Source organism: Colletes latitarsis, chromosome 9 (genome assembly GCF_051014445.1).
Source record: "Colletes latitarsis isolate SP2378_abdomen chromosome 9, iyColLati1, whole genome shotgun sequence".
NCBI classification, from domain to species: domain Eukaryota; kingdom Metazoa; phylum Arthropoda; class Insecta; order Hymenoptera; family Colletidae; genus Colletes; species Colletes latitarsis.
Window position 1 is genome coordinate 18,496,862 of NC_135142.1, and position 27,271 is coordinate 18,524,132.

A 27,271-nucleotide genomic window follows, 5' to 3' on the forward strand; every position below is an offset into this window, starting at 1 on the left:
CCTTGCCCGTCCCGTGGCTCAGGTGCATTTAGATTTTCTTGCTTCTACACGTTCCTGCAGGTTTATCCAGACCAGCTGTGAGGGCCACAAATGACCGAAAACGACAGTAGGTAGTCGTTCAGGTTCGTGTACGACCCCCTCAATGGCCGAACCGTTTCGGTCCTCTCCTCCGACCATTCAACGGCCCGTTAAAAACATAAATTTACAAACTAACCCCCGCGCAAATGCAATTGTCCCGCTGTTAGCCGGTCAGTCGGACTCTCCTATAAACCCATAATGGCCGATTCGTGATTGGAAATAAGTTAAACAGATTTTCTAACCCAAAAGGACGGCCGTTGTGTATATGGCTACTTTAACAACGCGACAAACCAACCGCCTAATAGCACAATAGGAGGTGCTGGTGCCTCTACTGTCCCACTGTTGCGGACCCTAAATCATCTTAGGCGCATTTTACAGTCTTTCGGGTCGAGCGTGCAATCCCCAGCAAACAGTTTTCAAACAAACGAATCGACGCGACCGTGGCGAAAGTTATTTATGTGTATCGGAGGTACGAAGACGTTTTTACTGCGAGTATTTGCTCTTGCGTCGCGCCTCCTAACATTTCTAGGCAATAATAAATAAAATAATTCGTGCCTGAACCGATTAGAGAATTTTGTATTATTAAAATGTAATAATCGGAGAAAGCACAACTTCGACCGCTGCCCGCACCGCGTGTCAAAACATACAACTGACACGATGCGGGGGAAAAAGTGTTAACAAAAATTGCGCTCCGCTCGGTATTATTTTTGTTTCTACGTTCCTCTTTTTGTTACGCCACGGGGCTCCGTTTGAAATTAGAAAAATTTTGTAAGTTAAATGAAGAGGAATAAATAGACTTTCTGCGAATAGAGTTGGTTAGTTTTTAACTTTTAACAAAATGGACGATACACGGTTGATTAAATGTCTCGTTTTTCGTTTACACTGGAAGAAACGCAATTGTTTTTTGGCCAATCCAATGCTTGTTTATAGGCAGTTGCAGTGCAAGCGACACGTAACACTTCATTACCTTGTAAGTATTATTGGTCATCGTGGAGGGCATAGTTTCGTCTCTCGAGGTTATAAAAGAGACAAACGAGTAGCCGGTGAGGGGGCGTAAATAGAGACACTAAATGAGAGGGGAATAGGAAAGTGGTAGCTACGAACCGTGCCCTCCTCGTCATGAAGCTTAACGACGGTAGGCGTGGAAGAAACGAGCCGCCTTTGTCCTCCCCGCCGGTCCAAATTATGTCGAGCGGACCCAAAATCACTTCGTAATTGGCAAGCTGTTTGTTTTGTCACAGGCCGCGCCGACAACAGATGGCCCTGTTCGGTCTTGCTTCACAGACCTTATTACGATTTCCTATTATCGGTCGACCGGCTAAAATCGATTTGACCGTACGTTCTAAGCGAACTGCAAGGTGGAAAGCCGTGTTATACTTCCATCGACGCGTCCCATATAAAGAGCCGGAGAAAGAATGACGAACCAACAAGGAGATGTCAATAAGAAGTGTTTATCTCTAGTGCATTGTTATTTTACCTTTCTATTATACAAAGCGTTGTATTGTACCATTTTATTATTATACCAAGTTGGTACCACAATTGGCGAAATAAATCAACAAATTGGGTATTTAACTTTAAAGGAAACAACAAAAACCTTTTACGAAAAAATACAAGTATTAAAATATCTTGGCTATACAGCACTTGGAGAAGTAATACCATATGTCTCTTACATAAATTAAAAATATTAAGTTTTATTTGGAATTTCATCGAATCTTTCTGAATCAAAGACATAGGGTACCTGGTAAGAGTTAAAATGCTGTCGATAAAAATATTCATATTTTTGCATTTAATGTATCTCAAAATAACTAAAAAAATGTTCGAGTTTCACACAGAATATGTTAGAACTGTATAAATCTACTTTTAATTATAATTAAAAATTGTTATATTTGTTTCTATTATTTTTGTATTTATAATATTTCTAACATATTTACTTTTTCTATGTTAGAATACCAATTCTAGTATCCACGTAGCTAACGACCAAAAATATAAATTCGTTTGTTTTCGTTTGAATGCGAGCATCGACGTTGTGTACAATTGAAGTAGTTTAAATATCGCGGCATTCGTAATGATTTTTTAATTCAAGGTCATATCAAGGTCATTTTCTGCGAGGAAAGTCATATCTAGGTCGAGGATAAGTATAAAGTAGCAAGAAAGAAAGGACAACCGACGCGGATGAATTTCTCGTAACTTTTCTCGTCAGTTGTCGCTACTGTACAGCCTCCGCCAATATTTACAAGAACTACCCACCAGATGGAAGCATTTACTGAGTCATTGTGGAGATCAGTATTAGAAATTGGAGACACGAGATAAGGGCAATAATAACTGAGACACTCAACAATAAAAATCTATCTTTTAATTAATCTGTAGACGAGAAGTTAAAAATTACGAACACCTTCATCATTTTCAACGATATTCATTCAAAATAAACATTTGTGAATAATGAATAAATCGAATTTCATTCAACACCATGACAAATACATAAATAATACTGAATGAATAACAAATAACGAATAAATGAGAAAGAAATTATAATCGAATTATAACGAATAAACGAATTGTGAATATTGATTTATTCGAGTAACGTCTAACACTGATTCCTTTGCAAATAGAACCAATGTATGATTATGAGTCACTATTAAAAATAAGTACCCTGAACTTTTTAAATGGAATACCCAACTTTTCCATTTGGAATTCGAAAGGACATCGTAAGTTTTCAATAACGAACAAGTGAATAATTATTACGATATTTTTTATGAAATTTTTGATGCAAATGTTGCTACTCCTGCACTCTATTCCATTCTGATACGCACTCTGCGCTTTACTATAGCAAGATTCTCAGAAGAAAAGCCTTAGAAGGAATGCAGTACGAAATAATGGGTCTTCCAATAAGAACGATGGAACTTTGAATTAAAATGAAATGAAAGCTATATAGATGATATTTTTAATGAAATTTTTAATGCAAATGATGGTGCTCCTCCACTCTATCCCATTATAATACACACTCTGCGCTTTGCTATAGCTAGGTTCTCAGAAGAAAAGCCCTGAAATATCATTTATATAGTTTTCATTTCATTTCCATTCAAAGTTCTGTTGTTCTTATTAAAAAATCCATTATGAGCGTTTCATTTTTTCTCACAGACACTCGCTCAACTTTGGTACACGACTACTAAGTTAGGAGTACACAGACGTCGTCATAGATTGTTCCAGTGGCCAACTGCGTTTCCATTGTCGCACTATCCACGAGTGGCGCCGAGTAAAGGTGACTGATAAGAAGTTTGCACGCGAGGTTACACAGGGGAAACTGTTTCACGATGTCGTCCGTGGATTGCAACTCACGAAATGTCCGCTACTGTGTATAATCCTTTCGATACTAGAGTCGTCTACAGCCAGCATCGGAGTTGGGCACATTTGATTTACGAATAACAAATACTTTAAGTCTGTAGAACCTATTAACAACCCACATTTTTTTCAAATATCTATGAATTGTTCGTGTTGATATGTTTGAAATTTCAAAAATCCCCTGTATCGACGAATTTGTTTTTTCCTACTAAATTACGAATTTTATCCTCGTCGATCTGACGAATACATACCTAACAGATCAAGACTAACCTGTACTCTCATAGTTACTATTCATGCAAATATTTGTTTCGAAAGGAATGCTAGGCACAACAATATTCCATTCTACATCTTTGGCTAATCGTTCAAGAGCAATCATCTACGTTTGGGTTGTACAGCGTATTACGAGACACCTGATCGGATGAAAAATTTCATGGAGAGAGCTAATTAGTAAATAAATGAAAAATGGTAAATGTAAGAACGAGAAAGGAGCGTTATCTTAGCGGTCTCTCTTCGTTTCAGGAACTAGCATCCTCCCTATCTTAAACGTTCTCGAAATTGGATATGTTTGTTTCGACTGTCCCCTAATTAGAAGTCGTTTCGACTTTTAAGTCGGTCCAAATGAAGTTTGACTAAACCCGATCGAGAAGGCGATAGGATGAGACGAGGAGACGTGACGATGGTCGAGATACCATTTCCTAATTTCACGGTCTACTCCACTCGTAGGATACACACGGGGTAAACGTTTCAATCCCCCATAGGTAGCGCGGCGCCCCAAGGTCTGGGTGGTCGCTCAAAGGACTTTGTCAAGAAGAGAAACGGAGAAAGAGTCAATGACCACTAAGCTTTCGATACACAAAGATAAGGCTACGTATTTAAAAATGCTTTTAACAAGACACTGAGAGTCAATTCTCCTCGACAGAAGAACCTTGTTCGTGCTCAACCCTCGGACGACGGGTCATCTTTGCCATCGAATGACTGCCTCTGGGTCCATTTTGACCCGAACATCATTCTTTACTCATCGCTATTGTTTATTTTTACAAATTCATGGTACCTATCATTATTATTGCCCTTTAGTAAAACCCAAAACTTTACACATTTGCTAAGCAACTATGTAAATCTATTAGACGATCTCTTTTATTTTTGGTTTGGTACAGCCAAAGAAACTGTTCCTCTTGCTACCTAAGTATCATTTAAAATTACGCGATTGACATTTTTTGGTATCTTCAAAACTAAGAAAATTATTCAACGGTTACAAACGAACCATTTGTGTTTACAATTTAAAGACAACATTTTTCTTTTGCGTAGACAATAATAATTAGATTTTGCTCAGACTCTCAGTCTCAGACTTTTAAGTCATAATTATAGTTTAAATTTCATTGACGCGCCATTGTAGCAGTTTCGATAATTTTTCGATGAAATCACAGTCATCGATAATTAAGTTCGTGTTAAAAATCGCGAAGTTTCGAGACTTTCCTCGCGGAAAATATTGCGAGAACTTCGTCGGTCCAGTAAATAACTTTAACGATATATTTAGTAGACCGCTCTGATATTCGTTACCCAGTGGAAATTGCATACAATGAAAATTTTCACTTGCAAATTTCTTTAGGAATTCGCCAACTAGTTTCCGCGTAGTCGACTGCGGATTTCCATTCCCGCCTTTCCGGATTGAAATAAATTCCCCCTTTGCAATTATAAATTTTCATTCGCGGACGCGAAAATTGCTAATACGACGGTGAATTTTGGTAAAATTCGTCGCGCGCGAAGAAGTGTATCCGATCGTCGTCGTTCTTCGCCGCAAACTTTCGCAAATTTATTTAAAAGCGACTTCGAAATACAGGAAGCGTTAGGTAAAATTTATTTATACGACTATAATGCGTGATTTTTACGTGCATATACAGAGTTATTATTATTATTCATTAATTCACGGGAAAAACCTTTTGATGCAAAAAGAAGTAACTTTATATAAAGAAAAACAGGATCCTATTAATGTTTGTAATTACTTGGACAGAAGAGACAATCAATAATAGAACACACGATAAGTAAATCTCATTGCATGGTTCAGCAAATTTCAAATTCGATTTTCTCGAAAACAAAACCTCGAATGAAAACATTGTATACCACATTTTTTCTTAATTTTTTTACTTAGAATCCCTGTATACAAACAATGACCAACTGATCATTTTTTGGATTTTCTTTATGTATTACTTCATGTACTAAACGATTTTTCACGTTAATAAATTAATAATAATAATAATTGAGGAAGTGATAGGAATGTGAGATACCCCTTTTATTTTTTAACCTAGAGAATCTCAGAATAGTAATTATTAAAAAATTTTGATGACTAAATTTAGAGAATTTCATGCAAATAAGTGTAAATATTGTGGACCCTACAAAACCTATGAATTTGTCACTTTTTCTAAATTGATGCAAAATCGGATATCTAGAAAATGGGGTGGTAATATGAAACTATGTTTAAGAATTTATAAAAAAGTGTTAATAATATACAAGCCTAAAATATGGCAATACAATTATAGTTTATGCATATTTCTGAATTTGCACAATCGGAATAAACCCATAATTAACAGGACAAACATTCAAATTATAAGCTCACCGTTAATGTCTTCAGAAAACTTAGTATTGCAAAATATGCAAACTGCATATAGGTTCACATATTGCTACCATCTACAGATTTTATGTTTTTCTCATTATATTATAATTAAACGCGCAATAAGTTTAAACCCCCACTGATACCACGAAACTGCAATTATTATAAAATAACATTTGCTCTTCTTTAAAATTACAAAATAAAAAACAGAAAATTGTACTTGAACACCTGCACGTAAAAACTTTCTAATGCATTAGAAGCAATAAGCGTCCGTTAAACAATGGAATAGTGGTGCATAACGATGGCTGTTTGACGTTACTATGATCTGCATACTTAATAGTGCCTCATATTTCCACCCTATCTCATAATCCCTCTCCTCTAATAATTATGGATTCACTCTAGAGAACAATAACGTTTGTAATATTTTAGGTATGACTAGGACGCTTATACGAGCAAATATAATTAGGATCCTTGCGTCCTAATTTTTGTCAACGCGCGACAGAATAACTTTCGCCAGAAGTTAGTCGAGTTTCCATTGGCGGATAATGTTCGAGGCGGCACGTAGAAATGGCGAAAAATCAGCGATTCGTTAATAACGCTCGGCTGGGGAACGGTCGAAGAGACAAAGGCTCATAAATGAACGAAAAGTATTCACCAGTTTAAATCACCGACGGATAGAACGTATCGCAGTGACGCATGCGAGCCCGTGGCAGGATCATGTGACTGCAGCGAGAGGCACGGTGGAGGCTCAAAGAGATCGAGGCGCGGCTGAGAATGGAGATTTAAGGGTCCGACGTGGGTGTGGGTGGCTGCAGGGTTTCTGCCGATGGCGTCGTCCTCATCGTTGTCGCCGCATCGTTACATTCGCCGCCAACGTGACGCCCCTGCGCTTGTTCCAACGGGGATCCCTCACGTATATACGACCCTTCTACGTGGCATTTACATTATTCGGCCCTGGCTCGAATCTAATATTATGAATCACGCGCCCTGTCCAGGCCGTGCATAATGGGGTCGTAGGTCGGCACCGCCTCGCGCGGAATTCTTCTTCGCTGTTCCTTCGGAAGAACAGGAATGGAACAAAGGCTTTCCAGACCCTTTTCGAGCGGATGAATTTTCATAATGGATAATAACATTGTCGCTAGTTGCGCTTAATTTATCGTCACAGTCGTTTCGCTGGCCATCGATGATGTACTCGCGGTCGACAACCTTTTCGAATTACGAGAACAACCAACGAACTCGAAGAACCCTAGGACCTTTGCTTCTTTATAACACTTTGATTGTAATGACAGGAACCAAAACAATTCTCAAGTCGAAATGTTAAAGGAAATGAATTTAAATAGGATTCACGAATTTTAGCGAGGTTACGAAAGTAATACATGTAGTTTACAATTGTGTGAAATTACAGTTTTAGTCTCGTATAATTTTTCGTGCACGTATCGATCATTAGTTCTTGAGATATCTTCGCAAATTGTCTTTATCGAAGAGAATTCTCGAACGTTTCACTGTTGCAAATGTAAATACCGTTTCGACGTTGTCATAACAGAAACAGATTTGTACGCTCAAACACTTCCAACGTTTCGAAGATATTCGAGTCACCCTGCATAAATTATGAGTACCATTGTTTCTTTTGTATTTGGGAAAAATTCCACTACCAGAAAGTTTTCAATGAAATTATACGTTTTACCGTGAATTTCTATTATTACATCTTGATGCACAGAGCTAGTAGATATTTTTATTTTAAAAGAATATCAAGTTTATCCGTTTCAAGAATATCTATTGTAGAATTGTAATCCGACGTCACAGATTCCAAGCGATTGAAATCGATCTGGAGTCCACCAATACTTTCGAGACCTATCAACACTTTCAAGAACCATTGCTATCGAAGCGATTCGAAACTTCACAGTCTTAAAAGTTTCGAATCACTTTCAAGATAAGTTCGAACCCCCATCCCCAGCTATGATAGTGGTTTATGTGTTAGAATTTTCTGTATAGATTGTCATCTAAAAGTTTAAAAAAACATGTGATTTCAATCACAATATTTTGACTAATTTATATTATTCGATCATACAGTTTCATGCATTAAAAATGATGTCCACGAATATTTTTTTTAAATATTTAAATAATTGTTTGCAAGAAGATAGTTATTATAGTTATTGGGCGACTTGCCAGGTTTGTGAAAAATCATAAATTCTTGTATTTTTCCCAATAAAAATGATGAGTAATTATTGCTCGGATATTTCATTCAATTATTTGACTGATAATGCTTGTTCGAAGCAGCCAACGTTATTCAAGATACGACTAACGAAATAACCGAGAGATTGGACATAAATAATGCCTAAAAAATCTTAATGGAAATTCGATTGGTCTACGCGTGGGTCGAACGCAAGAAACGCAGCAAACGTCGGGCGAAACTGTTTTGTTTGGCGGAGCCGGTCGGCGCAAAACAGCTGCCGTATTAGCCGCGGGATGCCAAAAATGTCCAAAAAGACGCGTACGGGAGCGAAAAAAAGTCAAGAGAACTTAATAAATAAGTCTCCTCGTAGACGAGTGACAGTAGTACGATTTATCGTCGAGATTTACGAATAAGAGAGAGCACTATGGCGGATGCTATAACGAGACGAACGAGACGAAAGAACCAAAAGTGGAGGCGAAAGGAGAGGAGAGAATTTTCTTAAATTGCACTTTGTAGCTCCTGAGAGACCTTACACAGGGATTTCGACGCCCACGGCGAGGGATAACGAGGCGAACTCGGGGTTCCTCTCTTCGTGGAGGTGAGACACACATCAGTAGGTCTTTCGTGGCGATGCGCTCGGCCCACAGAGACATAATTGATACCCGGGAAGAGCAAAGGAGAGAAGAATGAACTTGGGAGACTCTTTGGACGTGGCGGAGAGCAAGAGGAAAAAATTACCTTACGTAGGGTAACCGGCACGAAAGAAAGAAGAACGAAGGACCACCGAGATCGTGTTCGGAATCGCCGACTTGCCGAAACTCTGGTAAAGGCCACCTAAGCGCCGACTATGGCCTTTCCTTTCTCCTCTCCCTCTTTACCGGCTCTCCGTCCTTTTCTTTAATGGTTGGTTCAGCGCTGCGCAAACATCCAGTGACCACCTACATTCGAACTAATTGCTAATCGCAGCTCGCTAAAGGATCCTCCTCTACGTCTCTTTATCTCTCTTTTTCATACGTCTTCCTCGTTCGCGTGTACGCCCATACGTATTCGGGCACGTGTTATTTATTATCGTCGATCGGACAGTTCGCACTTTCCAAGCTTATTGCGATAAATTGCCGAAAAGGAAACGTCTCAACTTCTGTGTCAAGCCATCTTCTAAGGACACTCGTGAAATTATACAATAATTAACTTAATATCTTCTCCTCTAAACAACATTTAAAATTTTTCTAGTAAAAAATTATATAAACTTTTCTTATTGCAAATATTTCTCATTATATGCATACAGTTTAAATTACTCGTGAACTGCTTGTTGCATGAAAATTAGTTTCGAACGAACATCGTACGATCAGCTTGTTGCTATCTTGCTTTTTTATCGAGATACGAGAGTCATCTTGAACTTTTCCACTTGAAATTTAGGAGAATATCATAAGTTTTCAATAACGCGCAAGTGAATAATTATTATGATATTTTTAATGAAATTTGTAATGCAAATGATGCTGTTCCTCCACTTTATGCTTTGCTATAGCAAGGTTCTCAGAAGAAAAGCCTTAGAAGGAATGCAGCTCGAAATAATGGGTTTTCCAATCAGGATGATAGGACTTTGAATTGAAATGAAATGAAAATTACAAAAGATAATCTGGTGCTCTGATGTTAATATACACCGTTTACTTCTTTCTGAGTCGTCAAGTGTTTGTTTTTAATAAATAATAATATTAATACTAAGCAAAATTAACGACATTTACGAAGAGAGAATTAAATCAGAAACCTTGTACTGCAAAATAATGAATATTTCGAGTAAAAATGGGTCCATAGCTCGGTTGCTAAAATTGTTCGCCATTCGAGAACTAATATTTGATTCCATTAATCCGATAATTAGAATTAATAAGAAGACTTCGTAAACCATTGAAGTTAGGCGTTGTAATTAATAGAACGTTGCTAGGTGTAAAATATGCGCAGTCTTGATCGCGCGACAAACAAGATTATCACGTTCGTATATGGTCGTGTAAAATAATAAGTATGCAAGGGGTATATAGTGCAGCGAGAGAGGCGCATGCCACGGAAATCCTGGTTTCCGTCGTTCGATCCTGTCGACCGTAAATCATACTACCGTAGAGAGAATGCTTGCGATTCCAAGCTCCTGAATAATTGCGTCTACCTTTAACCACCTGCGGGTTTAATCCTATCATCCTACGTCGTCTCTTACAGTAAAAGAACGAAATTCCTGGTATTCAACCATGGATAACAAACGCGAAGAGACCGAGAACGTACACGGTTCAATCTTTAGATCGATCACCCTGAAAAAGATAGTAATTGCCACGAGTTATTAAACGGTACCAACAATAAGCTAACAGAAAAGCCAACAGAAAATCACGCTCATTATGGAAAAAATAAATGAACTACGCTTCCCTAATTATTTAATTATCGTATTTTTAACGGAATTACAAAGAAAAAGATTATAAAAATCCTTTTCATACAATCCACCTTGGCTTTATTTTGTGTAAAAAATATTACTATCGGTTTTCTTTTGTTCAGAAATATATACAGGAACGTGCATAATTAGATATGATGTACAAATATCGATCACTTTTATCATTATGTACCTTCGATGGTGAACGAAGAAACAGTGAAAAATAAGCTGTCAAAAGTAAATTTTAACCTGACCTATTTATCGACAAATAATGTTCATATTTCTTCAATATTTGAATATTTTAACAAGAGCAACTAACATAAACCATCGAGTAGAACAATCTGATTATTTCTGTAACAAGAATACCCAACCAGCGTCTCTGGAAAATGTTATTCATATAATAAATACATCCATATACGGAACAGTAGAAAATCTCCAAAGGTTTTCCCTTTCTCGTACGTATTTGCAAACCCTAGATTTATCGGGGATCTTCGACTAAATTTTATCTCCGTAATCCAAGTAAGCCGTGAAAACCAGATAAAGAGATTTGTGCCCGTTCAAAAAAAAAAAAAAAGGGAAAAGAAAAACGTAGGCGCGAATCCATGCGCTACGATCGATCACGAAAACGAATCGTATCTAACAAACGTTCACCGTTGTAATGTAAACTTTCTACATAGCATAAAATTGCTTACTCGTGCTACTATATTCGTCTTTAAATTAAGTGTTTGTACAAACATCGTTTCTATTCGCGATACACAGAATTTATCGAGATAAAAGCTACGATCTTCAATGGGACGTCGATACGTATCGCTTCGATTTGTACGCGGACGATTTTCCATCGATCCACGTCGGATCTGCTTGCCTCCCCAGGATTAAGGAAAAGGAGAGTAGAAGGAAACCGCCAAAAACTTGTCAGCGAGCTTGAACGCGAACAAAGAGCTGCTTGTCCGTGTACCGTGCCTTTAAACGATGAGATTATCATTGTCCCGATATTTATCTACCAGTTTCTTGGTCGCATCCTGCCTCTTCTGTACGCCTCGTTTCATCGCTGTCGTTCTAATACCGTGAAAACGAAATTCTACGCGGTGGCCGTATTTTCGGGATTGACAAATAAACGGACAAAAAAAAGTTCCAAACTTGTCTGTCGAGTGGAATAAGTCTATTTAACTATCGGGAACTTGGTCCAGTGTCCGTTTGCTTCCTGCGACCCGAGCTTTTCAAGAAACTCGATACAAATCTGACGTCAGACGTTATTTCTGACGCACAGCTTCAAACGAATTTCCTTTTGCAATGGTTTAACAAGTTGAAAAGAATATTAAAAGTATTCGAAAAACATGCAAAAATATTAGACAATTTGTAAGACATGTAATTTTCAATGTCAGGTCCATTTAAGAATTATCAATCGTAACGATTTCTTTTTCTTAGAATATAGATTTTGTTAGTTAGGAGCTTACCGCGAAAAAGAACAAAGAACGTCGTCTGTTTTAAAAATTCGACGTTTCTTAACGGTCCACCTAACGTTTGTGGAATCGAGAAACGTTTTAAACGAATATGGTTCGAAATCTAGAATTATGCCAGAAAAGAGAAATTTCATTTTTTTGACAGCTCACCACATTGACGAAATCCTGAAACGTCACCGCATGAACACGTGATTCCTTTGCCCTGGTGAGGAGAATATCCCGTTTATTCAGCGGTATCTCGGCTTTCCATTCGGGACTTTTCAGTGCCACAAAAAAATCCTCCACTGGTATTTCGCCAAAACCCTCCGGATCAAACTGAAGGAGTGAAATCAGTCACGCTCGAGCCACGCGTCGTATAAACGGAGTTTTTGGCAATAGATACGATGCCAAGTTTCGTGTACGTACCTTATCAAACAGCATCCGCCATTTCTGCAATCGAATAAAACCGAATAAATATTGGCAATCGTTTTAACTATCTCGAACTACGCAACATTCTTAACCCTTTGCACTCCTGTGTCGAGTGTGACTCGACATTAATTTTTATCTCAGGAGCTCCTTCGTCAAGTTCCACTCGACATTTTTTCAAATTCAAACCAAAGAGATATCGTACACTTGAAAATTACAAAATACAACAACAGTGTAAATGAAACAGACATTTTAACAGGTAAGTCTCAAATAAAACACTTAAAAACGTTGGGTGCTGCTGGTAACAAAATTGAAATATAATTCGGAGTGCAAAGAGTTAACACTGTTTCTACCACGGTTTCGACCAAAAAATATATTTCGACGCCTTCGAATTTGAACTTGTGGAAACAAAGGAAATATAATAGATACCGCCAAATTAACAACCGTTATAAGAAAAGTAAATAAAATCGATTGAGATTGAACACCATCTTAAACCCCCGAGAATTGAACAACTGCAGGACTAGTTAAAAAGTCAAACTATATTGATTTAAGTTGAAATTATTGCATTAGCTATTGTAACTCCCCTAAATATTATTTTTTAGGTTCTGAATATATGTATAATATTTAATGTAACTATTTGTCGTTGAGTCATTTCGATTCAGAGTTACAAGCTAGAGTTTTTAATCTAGAGGTAAGTATTTTATACTCACATCGTTGAGAAGTTCCCGTCTATATTCGGATTCATCGATATCAATTTCGGAAGCAAGATCGGTATGATCGGTAACATAGCCATCGTAGTGCGCACTGTTTGCTTCGCTACGTGCATATTCTTCCTCCTCCTCGACGGTACCGGCGATGGTCGGTATCGAGATACCGCTTGCCAGTAGCATCACCGCATGTGGCACGAGGTCACCGTGTGAATCCCCTCATTCCATCCTCTTTCGTCCGTTTTTTGAAACACAAAAACTTCACGTTCTTACCGATCGGAGATTACAAATTTATCAACTATTTCGATAAACGGTAATTCGATCTATCTCAACCAACACCGATACCAACAAAATACAGAACATCCGACACATTTCTCGTTACAGTTTACGAGGTCCTCGTTTTAGTATCGCGTGGCAATGTGATCGACCAAGTTTCGAAACAGCTCGTAACGCTGCATATAGTAGGAATTAGAATTCGAGGCGTTCAATATTCGTTTTAAAGTGATAATTTGGAGATCGTTTTATAAACATATTACGCTCAGAAATTGCAACTGTTATAACACAGACTTTTAAAGTTATGGTATAAGAATTAATATCTCTATTTAAACTATCTTGGTTATAATTTAACTCACATAAATGATTATAAGTTTCTTTGTTGCCGGTAATCATAATCGATAACGAAAATTTTATTTTAATCACAGACCAGGTACGACGAGCAGACCTTATATCCAATGTATATTTTCGACACATTTTTCTGGGTCTCTAGAACTCCATTACCATTTTCGTGTCACTAGCAACATTACCAACAGGTAACATGAATGAACACAAAAGCAAGTGAGATAGAAAAATGAAATTGCGGAAACATTTCTGCCCACACATTATATTTTCGGTTAAGAATTTTTTTCTCTAAAGTGCGTAGGATTTCAGGGGTATGTGTAATGACCAAAAATGATTGTAATTGACCCCTGCAACCGAAAATAATTTTTTTCAAAATGATTTGAAATTTTTTAATTTCGCAGAAAAATTTCCTTGAAAATTCGTTTTTGATTTTTAATAAATTTGTTGATACTCTACGGAAATGTTGTTTAATACTTTTTTAGTTTGTTTAAATATTTTTAACTTTTTTTATTTTTCTTTATTTCTATATTTCTTTATTATTTTTCTCAGGCTTCCTAAGTCGAGTTCGATTCAGGGACGCGACCCATTTTGTTGCCCCGAGTATCAGGCGGGAGTCAATCTAACCCTAAAATCAGCTACAGGGTGCAGCATCACGTCGCGTCGCGTCTCCCTCAATTTAACTTCATCCCCTTTAAATGAAATAATTGCTTGGCATAACCAAAATAGAAGATCTTCTATCTCTTTAATTTAGTAATTCAGTTTCTAAGTATGTCTCTAAGTATGTAAAAGGGAGATCGATGGAACTTGAATTCCACCTTCCTCTCTTCGAGTGAGGCCTAGTAATCTGTGTTACCCACGAAGAACTTTTCATCCGAGCTAATGGCTGAGAATTTAAAATAGTGTCTTTAAATGTCGGATAATATTGTTAATAAATAGTAACCCTGTACACCATGTATGGGAAATAAGACTTTTCTACTTTTGCTAACTTTACCGATTTCAGTAGTTCAATTGACCATTTATTTTTTTTACGAAGTCGTTCGGAAGTAGAGGGACAATTTCCTGGGGGCACCGGTCTGCCATCCGGTAACACTCACATTCGCCTTCTTTCTCGAATCCCCGAAACTGTCCGAAACTACGGAGCTTACATACACATGGCTATGCTTTAGTGTGTGTAAATGGAGGGCAGTTTCCTTTGGGCACCGATCTGCCATCTGATAACACTGGATTGCCTTTTTCAATCTCTCCTATAGTCAACTCACATGTATTTACACTACTGCTGTCTGCCCATCAATACTAATTCAGCGAATAGTTTCTCAAGTGACCGCCATCCATGAGAAGAGGACGCTAAAACCACCTCCAAATTTTCAGGTCGGTATGGCAGTCAGATTGGACCACGAAAATCCATAAGATGTAAGCACAGACGAAGTATACGAGTAGACCTTTCACCCAATGTATTTTTTCGGCCCATTTTTCTGGGGCTCTAGAGCCCCATTACCATTTTCGTGTCACTCGCAACATTACCAACAGATTTAGAAATGAATTTCAATCCCTGCATAGTCAACTCACATGTACTTACGCACACGTTACAACTGTCTGCCCATCAACACTGATTCAGTGATTAGTTTCTCAACTGACGAGGACGCTAAAATCACCTCCGAATTTTTCGCTCGGTATGGCAATTGTTCGAACTGATGTACAAAAAGACATGTATTAACAAAAATTAACGAAGAGAGAATGAGTAATACTACAGATACGAAGGTTATACATGTGTCTTGATAAATCTAAAAATTGAATCATAACAGTGTTATCAGACGGCAGACCGGTGCCCAGAGTAAGCTTACCCCTCCATTTACACACACCAATTCACGGCCATGTGTACGTGAGCTTAGGTGCTTTGGACAGCTTCGGGAATTCAAGAAAGAAGGCGAATGTGAGTCTTTCTTTCTTGCTCTTGAAACAGCTGAGATCCGATTTGTGTCAACCTGCATACGATTTTGAGTCTCAACTGGCCAGGCATTTTTATTTTCCAACCCACGTATACCTATTACACATAAACAAGGTAAAGAATATACCTATCGTTAGTGGGATGAACGCTATCGTTGTACCACAAGTGTCTTATAACATGAGATACACTCTTCCAAAGTGAAACAAAATGTTAAAAAGATCATGCATCAAATTGTAAGGGGATCCTCGTAAGAAGACTTTAATCTTCGTAATGGTTTTAATGGGTCGATGATCAACAATGACTAGCTTATGGTCACTGGTGGTCAACAGTGAGGTTGACATCAAGGTCAGCGGTCCAGTTAAGATCCAGAAATGGTCAAGAGATGGGACTAATCGAAATAGTATTGTTCTTTAGACCAAGCTGTTCCTAACTCTTCACGTTGACATTGTCTCCCCACTCTTCGACTTCCCCACTTGAAGACTACCGCTGGACAAATTCTTCAGTACCCCTGGAGCATCCAGGGGAATCGGGTCTCGCGGGCCAAAGTCAGGCCATTCGTGGAGTGCTGACCACTGGGGGGACCAGGAGTGACCAGGACTGACCAGAACTGACCAGAACTGACCACTACTGACCAGTGCTGACCAGTGCAGATCCGACTACTGACCACTACTGACCACTACTGACCAGTGCCGGACCGTGATGACCACTGGTAAGAACTATTTAAAATTGCTCTCCCCACTTCTATTTTGTCATCTGATACCAATTCAACGTTATGGAACTGTCTAACGCTTTTGCTAAATTACGAATCGTTTCTTATGTTACAGCTGGACCTCTGGTGCTGCTTCCTTGTTAATGGTAACTAATGGTCAACAAGTAGTAAGCCCACTTTACTTATTTATATTATTATCACAAAATTGACCGGTTTATTTTATTTGTCTGGTCATAATTCGGTGTTGTTTTACTGTTAGGTTTTATCTGGTTATTATGTTTTCCTCCTCTATTTCTACTACTGCCTTATTTTTTGAATTGGCATAATTGTGTTGGATCATGTACCATTTTTGTTTTCATATTATTTTATGTATTTTGTTTGTATATTATTTCATGAATTTCGATGTCACTAATTAGAATAAGATTTTTATTCTTATTCTATTTCGATAAGATATTTTGTTTGATTCTTGGGTATTTTCATTCTTTGATTTCATCGTTGGATTTTCAATTCTGCGTTGGATTTTCAGTCTTTGTTTCTGTTCGTCTTTGAAGTTTGTATGGTTCTTCGGACAATTTTTGTAATCATTCGCTATTTTACTTCGACTTTATACTCTCGTTACGCAAGTATAGGTAGAATACTTTGTTCCTAACATGTGTAAATTTTTTACATTTCCTTAGGTAGGTCTAGCATCGAGAATCTTATAGATTCTCACTTTTAGGTACAGCAGCACGACAAATTATACCATCGCTTCGTCTAGTTTGCATGATGGTTATTAAATTTCCTTTCGTATATCACTAATATGTGTATCAATTTTAGTTTCAGATTATTCGCAGGGACATCGAGGGAGTACGCCACATCCGCCGAGGGACATTTAATTCTAAGTCGGTTAGATTTAAGCTTCGTCGCGAATCTTAAAATTAACGTCGAAGATTTCTTTATTTTACATATTTCCGCGTTCTACCAAGCAATTATTCAATAAGTAGCTTCTCGTTTTCTCGTTCCCTCGTTCCTAGCTTCGGTCACCGCTGTTTCATCGATTGAAACACGTGATCGGCCGTGTATGTGGTCCGAAAGATCTAATCGCCTTCCCTTGGTAAGCTTGATTGAGGGAAAACGGCACTTCGCTGGAAGGTGTGGAGTTTCCGTATTCTGCGGAAACGCATACCTTCCAGCGGAAGTCGACTCTGTCTCAGGTACTCTCTCTTTGTCAGACAGCCTAAGTCGGGTCCTTCGGGCTCCCGGCGGGTTGCGTTGGAGAAATGGAGACCTCGATTCGGAGTTGCAGTTCTCTGTTTTCTTGTTGAGATCGAGTTAGCAAGGGCAGTAGGTTCGATCCTCGGATCAGCTGCACGGTTCAGCGTCGCGTCGCGTCGCGTCGCGTATCCCACGATTTAGCTTCATCCCTCTTTTTAACCACATAATTGCTTGGTACAACATCCAAGGAACTTTGTTTCCTTCTATCGTCCGAATTTTAGCTTCAACTTGACTAAACTTGAGCTTCGACGTTAATTTTAAGTCCCTATTGTATGCGTCTCCCAATGTTGCCAAGTAATTATTTAACAAGTAGCTTCTCTCGACTCGTTCTCTCGTTTCTTGCTTCGGTCACCGCTGTTTCGTCGAACGAAACATGTGATCGGCCGTCCAGTTTGTCCGAAAGATCTAGTCGCCTGCCCATGATAGATCGATTTCTAGAAATAGAAATCAATCTACCAAGGGTAGTGTTGATTCGATCCGAAGATCTGCTGCACGGTTCAGCATCGCGTTGCGTCGCGTCACCAACAATTTAGCTTCATCCCTTTTTAAACAAAATAATTGCTTGGCATGACTAGTTTCTAAGGATGTGAAAGGGAGATCGATGGAACTTGGATTCCATCTATCTCTCTTCGGGTCTCCACTCGCAGCAACCTCCTCGTGGTGAGACCTGGGTAATATTATTTAGCGTTTAATTAATAATCGTATCGCTCTTAGCTAGGTAATGCAATTATTAATTAAAAGGTAAATAATATTAGCAAATTGGCTGCGATCCGCTTTGCATAGATCATCATAAATATAGAGCATCTTTGGTAGATTATTTTTGATTCTGATTGATTCATCAAAGATTCTAGAGTATTGTCAAAGACGAGGTATACGAGTAGATCTTTCAACTAATGTATTTTTTCGGCTCATTTTTATGGGGTCTCGAAACCCCATTACCATTTTCGCGTCATTCGCAACGTTACCAACAGATTCAGAAATGAATTTTAATCCCTTCCATAGTCAACTCGCATGTATTTATGCAAACACTACAGCTGTTTGCCTATCAATACTAATTCAGTGAATAGTTTCTCAACTGACCGCCATCCATGAGAAGAGGACGCTAAAATCACCTCCGAATTTTCAGGTCGGTATGGCAGTCAGATTGGACCACGAAAGTCCATAAGGTGCAAGGTCTACTCGTATACCTCGTCTGTGGTGTAAGGTCTCCTCGGATACCTTGTCTGTATTTTAATTACCGATAAGTGTTATCGAAGATTGGAATCTAATTTTGGTTACCGTCAACTGTTATAGCGAAAAATTTTTCTAGTTATTTTCGATCATCAAAAATTAAGTTAAGGTTGCATTCGATCTTTGAAAATTAAGCGACACGCATACATTAATTAAAGCTTGGCACAAAGAGCAAAAAATAATTTGTTTAGATTAGCCAGCAATGTCCACGGATTGAGATATGATTGCGAACATTTATGGTTTATCTAGGCGAGTATACATAAATAATTCTCAGTTCTCGTCTCAAGAAGAGGTCACAAATGCAAATGTAACAGAATGGTGTTTTCCTATCCAACCTATTGGTTGTCGATCATGCGACCTGATTCGAGGTCGGCCACAGGGTTGCGGCGCACCAACCCCCACTCACACCCGCCTCTTTCTGATGGTTCACTAACGCTGGTCAAGAGGAGGGATATAGATGTCCTTCCTCCCACTACGCCAATACTGGCTCTTTGAAGCAATTCAAATATAATTCGAAGTTTAAAACTGTGGAAAGTCTTGTTCTTTCTGATTGTTTTGAAATTCTTCCCTAATATGTATTTTTATATACTTCTTAAGCAATTTCATTGGCACACAATTTTAACGCCAGAATTACTAACGACAGACATCTACTTCCTTCTATGGAAAGGGCCAACAAAACGGCTTGTTTTTGAGAAGATTACTTCAAACTGAACCAGACATATTTTTTTACATACAACAGTGTCGTAAATAAAAGCATATCGATAGATACGAGTCACGTATTTTTATGGACACGCAAAAATGACAAAAAACATGAAAGAAGCATAGGTATCCATCAACCGAACAAACATAACGCACGAGTTTATTTTGATAATTTTTATATAACGCGTAAATTCTGAAATATATTTAGTTTTCTGCAAAAAAATATTGGAACTCTATGGAAATTTTATGAATAACTTCTAAAATTCTAATAAAGTCAAAAATTTACCTAGATTCTGTAAGGGGGTCGTGATATAAAAATACATACCCGATTTTCGTTTTAATAATCCCAAAATGTTCCAGGTATAAAATCGATGACAGAGTCTTCTATATTAGGCGTCACATTGCCTGAAAACAGACAATTTATAAATACGAAAGAACATGCAACTTATTTTGAATATCGTCGACTTAGATCCTGAATATTTCTTATAAATGCAAATACGTGACATATAAAAATATATAATTTATTAACATTAAGGAATCGCTTATTTTGTTCGACTTATAAGCACTGTTTACCCCAAGGAATGTAAATTTTATTCACCGAATAATCTATAAATATTATAAATTTATTCACTTATTAAATACTCAATTATTACTGTGCCATTTTCGTTGCTTTTTGGTTACGCTTTTTTAAGATAAGTAAATGAAGTCTTGATGTATTTGATTTTCTTTGAGCACCATAAATGTTAATATTTTCAAGGGAAACGTGTTTAAATCGACCTTACTTTATCCTAAGTATATTACTCTACAAGTACTGACCAAATAATTATAAGATTGCATCACAATGTTATAAGAAGATAAACGTAACAAGAATCAGAACATTCTATTAATGTGGACTCAACACAAGACTAACTAGAATGAAATAAATTAGATGTTAAGTCTAACTCAACAAAGGACCTCAAAGGGTTAATTCTAAATAATGACTCATTCATAGTATAGTGATCAGATCTGGTACATATGAAATTACGTGGCAAGATACATTGATGAAACCAAAGTTCAGAATTCTCTAATCAATCTAACGGGGAATTCCAAGACTCCATATGTTCAAATGTCTTTTCCATATCTAAAATTGGTACTACGGAGAGAAAATGGCAAAGTTGTAGGTGGGGCCATCTGACGAGAAGGAAGAAAGCATGGCGAAAAACGGATAAGGAAGAAAACAGGCGGAAATAGCAGATTTCGAAGACGTAAAAAAGGAATTTGACATAAACTGCAAATTAAACAACGAAAACGTAAATAAAACGAGCAACGAGAGAGAAGTGAAGCAACGAAGAAATGGGAGAGATTGGGTGAGAAAAATAAAAGTCGGAGACGTTAAATAAGAAAACCATAGTCAACAAATTAAGAAAAATTCATTTACTTAAATACGTGCGTAATTATTCACTAAATTCGAATAAAATTTACACAGTGAATAAAATAATTTTCAGATACACGTTATTCTTTCCCGTTTCTCTAACATTTGTGCTCTGAAATAGCAGTCTGTGAAGAGTTAGTACACAGAGTCAAACATTCTGACCACCTGAAACATTTCCGCTATTTTTAGACAGAGAAAAAAATACTGTATACAAAAATTCCACGGGGAGGGAGAAGAACTGTAGAAGAACTTATTGAGTACTAAAGTGGGATATGTTCTGATTATAACAAGTCGAAAAAAAAGAATACAATTTTCTCATACGAAAATCGAATCTGAAAGTATATAGGTCCGCGTATAATAGTGTCAGAGTTAGAACGATGTAAGTAGAAACAGTGAATAGTGGACAGACACACAAGAACAACTCGTACTCAATCACACGTGTATCCAACTTTTCAAATATTATTTTCTCGAAAATGAAGCATTACAAAACAAAATTTTATTCTACACTTTCAACTTATTTTACTCGCGACAATCAACTCGTGAATTAGTCGCAAAGGTAGATTGCTCCGGCATTTAAACACAACAAAAAAAATGTAAAAACTTGGACGATTCACATCATCCATGCCAAAAGGACAAAAATTAGTGGATAACTGAAAAACTACACGAACATGTAAGTCGTTAGGAGTAATAAGGGCAAACTCAATAATGACATGGTTAGAGAAAAACGCGTTTTAAACATTTTCCATAAGGACTTAACAAAGTGTTCCGGTGACTAGATTTATTTTGACTAATTTTTATTTCTGAAGAGTTCGTCTTTATAGAAAATTTTTAAAACGCGTTTTTCTCTAATTGTGTCCTCGTCGAGTTCACCCTTACTACCCTCAACGCCTCGAACGAACCAACTCGATAATTGTCATGCATTATCAAAACTACTGTAAGAAAAATATCGATCATCCTTATATTTGTGAAAACTTCATAGAGTGATTCACTTAAAAACATCTGTGTACTACCACGCAACGAACTATAGAGTATGCAGCATAATACGCCCGTACGACGACGCGACGGTGCCGTTTCCATGGCAATGCATCGTCGATAGGTCTGGGTACAGGCCAGTCATCCACTATACACGCATAAGCTATTGTGCACGAAGAGTGCCCAAAGATTATCGTTTCTAATAAAATCGAACCGTCACTCTAACCATATTTATCGTGTTCCATATTACTGGACTAAAATACTATATATAGTGCTGGACAAAAGTGTTGGCTCAGTGTACAAGTCTACAAACTACCGAAAATAGTGTTTACTACTTGTTTTTGGATGTGTCTTTCTTTAAGGTGCCTTACTTGTTTATACAGGGTGTTCGGCCACCCTTGGGAAAAATTTGAATGGGAGATTCTAGAGGTAAAAATAAGACGAAAATCAAGAATCCCAATTTGTTGATTGAGGCTTCGTTAAGAAGTTATTAACGTTTAAAGTTCCGCCCATACGGAATTTTTTTCTCAAAAATGCGCAGGACTTCGGGGGTATGTCTATTCACCAAAAATGATTCTAATTGACCCCCGGAATCAAAAATATTTTTTTTAAAACGATTGGAAAATTTTGTTTTTTCGTCGAAAAATTTAGGCACCTACCCCCTATCGATTTTTCTTAAAAATTCCTTTTTCATTTTTAGTAATTTTGTTTGACGCCCTACAGAAAAGTTGTCTAATACTTTTTTGTAGGTACCTATGAGCTCTACTTTAGAAAAAAGTTTCATTGAAATATATTCACAATTGTAGGAGTTATGGCTATTTGAAAATTGGACCAGTTTTGTGAGGTTTTTCTCACTTTACGGGGTCAAGGAACAATTTTCCGACTATTTTTGCGATTTGTACATATTCTCCATCAAAATACGCGTAGTTTGCTTTTTTAAACATTAAAATCGTCCAATCCGTTCAGAAGTTATGACGTTTTAAAGATTCGCATGAAAATTCGGGCAGACATTTCAGCCAGAAATTATATTTTCGGTAAGGAATTTTTTTCTCGAAACTGAGTAGGATTTCGGGGGTATGTCTGTTGACCAAAAATGCTTGCAATTGACCCCTGCAACTAAAAATAATTTTTCCAGAACAATTTTAAATTTTTCTTTTTCGCCGAATTTAGGCACCTATTCAAATTTTTTTCTCGAAAGTGCGTAGGATTTCGGGGGTATGTCTATTCAACAAAAATACTTATAATTGACTCCTGCAACCAAAAATAATTTTTTCAGAACGATTTGAAATTTTTGAATTTAATTTGTTAATAACTTTTTGACGAAGCCTCAATCAAGAAATTAATACTCTTGATTTTCGTCTTATTTTGGCCTCTAGAATCTCCCATTAAAATTTTCCCCAGGGCTGGCCAAACATCCTGTATATAAAATATAAAAACAAAATTAAATAAACTAATAAACTGTTGACACGGAACTTAAGACACTTAAGACTTAACGTTTGGTCCACTTTGGCTTTAATAATGATTCGAACATCACCCACGTATGACTAACAGAACTTTTTGCTAATTACCTACAAAAATTTATTCTATAAAAATAGATCAAGCTAATAAGCCTTTTCTCTATTTTCTCAGTTTCTTCCCTGCAGACTTAATTCTATTAAAAGTGTCGGACATTGTGGCCGCTGAAAGTCACCGAAAGTCTATCCTCACTATACCGTCTGACTTCTCCCACCGCATTGTTTAGCTAGACCGCCCTTCCACCTCTTGTCTCGTCACGCAACCTGCAAGTACACGCTTTGTGTCTTTCAAAGATAAAGGCAAGCTGATACTACACTAACGGCCAAAAGTTTGGAACCACTTGCTGATTTTCATCAAAATCAAATGCTCTTGAACGCTGAGGGCTTTTTGAACGCAGGCACGAACCCTCAGGCTCATTTCTAATTACGGTGGAACTCCATTTATACAGTGACAAACGTATACTTACGAACCTGCGAATAATTATATTTTCATTGTTACCTTCTATAAAATTTAACCAAAAGTTAGTCTGCGTTTTTTAAATGTATTATACTAACAAGAGAATCTAACGTTAAGAAGTATTCGTATAACCCCAACAGAAGACAAGCAGTTCATATAACCGAAGCCCACCGAAACAAACTTTAAAATGGTATAATTCTTGAACTAGTAGGTTCAGAGCATAAATGCTTAATACTTTTTTATAGAGATTAACAAACATCGAATAGTGCAATCAAAACTATAGAGTTCCATCTAAAAAAAAGAATGCAGTTCAAATATATCGATGCATAGAAACGAATAAAATTACATTCAATTTGTGCATCGTTCTAATTTTTCCCGATGACATTTTTTCGTGTCAGACATTGTTTCGGAGATATAACTTTTCCTCAGTTGCGTGGGACACCCCGTATAACCGCGATGCAACCAGCGCGTCCACACGACCGCCCATACCACCCTTATACAGTCACTTTCTCTGTCCCCTCTACCTTCAACATCCGCGTTCATTCGTTACCCTCCGTTTCGGCACGACGTCACTGAAACTTACCCCTCTACACTATCGTCCAACCCCACAAAGTCATCCCCCTAACCCCAGTGCGCACTTGCTCCGTCTTTTTCCCATCGCGTTTATCTGTCCTCCTTCTGCGCCATCTTCTAAGCACAATTATGTCTCGTGCAAGCAGACCGTTTATACCAGACCCTCCTAAGGTCGACAACCTTGAAGAACGTTCGGCGACACAACGTTATGGACGATGCTTTCTACGTAATACCCCGGTATCTTCTTACAACTAGCCCTACCACGGCGTTAAATTACCTCGGAGCCTTATAGCCAAGCATAGAACAACGTGTCTGCCTACCGTTATTATTCTATTTTTTCTACCAAGCTATTCGATGCTACCGACACAATCCTGACTCGCAAAAATTTCTAGCAACTACGTGCATAATTGATCTGGCAACTTTCGCTATTATGAGTAATCAGGTGAATTTATTATTTTTTCTGTTAACTCAGCTATGGACTTTACGGTTTTAGAAATGAGTTTATCTATTTTAAAATTATTTTACTCTTTAACAATGGAATTAAGTGGAGAATTGAATGCATCAATATCAAAAATTATCGTCTCTATGGAACAATTACATCAAGACTTTCAAGAGTTCTAAGTTTTGAATCACACTCAAGTTGATTTGGATTTTCTATATAAATTCAAACCGATTCGAAGTGCTAAAAATCCTATCTAGTCACAGTTCGTTCTGTTTCGTCAACCTTATCCTAAAAACCACAATTTCAAGAACTACCGTTTTTACACAAGATTCCACATAAACAGACTAATTTTAGTTTCTAAATTATATTACTTCAACGCTACGAAATAAAGATTGTTGAAACTTAAACGAAACATGAACTTCGTATCAGATACGAAGGTGCCCTTTTAACCCTTTGCCCGAGTTCGCAATCTACCCCCCCCCCCCCCCACTGTAGAATACATTCTCACTTTCGTTATTCTACTCAGAAAGCGACCTACATTCGTAAATTCGCAACGAATATGGACAACAGCAATATAATTGATTAAAAAAATCAAAAAATGTTGAAATTGAATAATGAAGAAAACGCGTAAGTAGTGATATTGTTTTATCAAAAATAGGTTATACTGATTCTACATAGATTATTTACTAATTATATTACGATGATTAAATTTACTTGGACTTTTGTGCATATCACAATATAGATAAAAAATGAATAGACATTTTTAAGAAATGTCATTTCATTACTATAGTAGAATGTAATAGTTTATAGTTTACCTTTTACAATGTGAATTTGGTGATTTTGATGTAGCATTCCACGAGTGTACATCCACGAATGGGAAACTGAGAATATCACATGCTGTTGATCGTAACACCATAACCTCACAAAAACTTGGATTCATAATAAATATATTTTAACGACACCGTTCGCGATTAATCGAATAAAGGCACACGTATGTTGTATATTAAACATTTCTTTACCAATCGCACTGATTACTTTATCGTAAGCAATAGTTTTTCCTTCTTTGAGATTTCATTAATTTTCACCGCGAGATAATAAAACTGAATCCTTCTTCGTTGCTTTGGCGCCACATCGTTCGTACATTGCAAGTGTGTAACATCGATAAAGCAGTTCCAAAATTGATTTTAGATCGCAAAGTGCACGAAATAATTTTAAGATATTTTCAAATGGCAGTCCTTACGATGCACAAAATTATTAAAAAACTCGCCATGCTGTTCGCGAACGATACGTTTCCCTTGTTATGTCAACAAGCCGACGTCTCCGGATAGTTTACATTTTCACCAATGCGCGTGACGTAGAATTTGAAATGGAACATGGCGGTCGTACGGCGATTTTGACAGCAAACGTGTGCAGAGGTACAACGGTTACGAACGTTGATCATTTTAATCGATGAGATACGAGTGAAACTCCGTTCCACAGAACGAAATTTAATAATCGCTAATCGAGCCAAGCCTGTGCACGGCGACAGGTTGACACGAAACGATAGTATAGTGTCTACGTGCAATGGTAGTGCGGTGCCACAAGTAACTGCGGCAACGTGCGCAAAACCCGTTCGATCGATAATACAGGTTGCCGCGAAGCTGCGATAACCAATAGCCAAACAGATCTCACAAGACACGCGCGATGAACACGTGGAAACTGAAAATGCGGACAGGATTTAATATATTTGCAATATAACCGATGTTGTCGGCGGGAAACGCGTTACACGACTGACGAGTACTTTGCCACCCTCATAGGCTCCCTTTCCTCCCCTCACCCCTTATCCACCCCCTCGATTCGTTTCACCCCAGACTCGTTCGTTCAACCCCAACGTTCAAGAATATGCGAGCGAATGCTTGCACCACCTATTGACACGAAACAAATTGATATCTTTTCGATACAAGAAAGTTTCATGACGTTCTCGATTTATTTTAATCCGTGGCATTACACGCGAACTCTTCTACGAGTCTTATGTCATTTATTAATTCTTCCTTTACGGTCGCCTATATCTTAAAATGACATTACGTAACATTAAGAGTACAAAGCATTGCTGGGTTTCAAATTAATATTTATTAATAAATTCGTTTTGTTTTCTATTTTTTCGAATGATGATTTAATGCAGTAAAAAGAAAAAAAAAACATTATAAACATGAACATGCAAAAGAAAGCCTGTATCAATCTCGATAAATGTTAAATACTGTCTACATCAGATTTCAATTACACCAATCATTAGA

General features: G+C 37.5%; 1 protein-coding gene across 1 annotated transcript in view; it reads right to left on the minus strand.

Moving 5' to 3' along the window:
* The window catches only part of Stet (stem cell tumor), a 500,321-nt gene extending 473,568 nt beyond the window's left edge, over nucleotides 1-26,753 (minus strand). The window contains exons 1-5 of the mRNA XM_076773056.1: nucleotides 25,814-26,753; nucleotides 19,955-20,034; nucleotides 13,178-13,405; nucleotides 12,468-12,491; nucleotides 12,213-12,377 (exon numbers count right to left, since the gene is read on the minus strand). Coding sequence (XP_076629171.1) covers nucleotides 12,213-12,377; nucleotides 12,468-12,491; nucleotides 13,178-13,357 — 369 coding nt within the window. The 5' untranslated portion in view covers nucleotides 13,358-13,405; nucleotides 19,955-20,034; nucleotides 25,814-26,753. The remainder of the gene's footprint in view (nucleotides 1-12,212; nucleotides 12,378-12,467; nucleotides 12,492-13,177; nucleotides 13,406-19,954; nucleotides 20,035-25,813) is intronic.
* Between the last annotated feature and the right edge of the window lie 518 nt (nucleotides 26,754-27,271).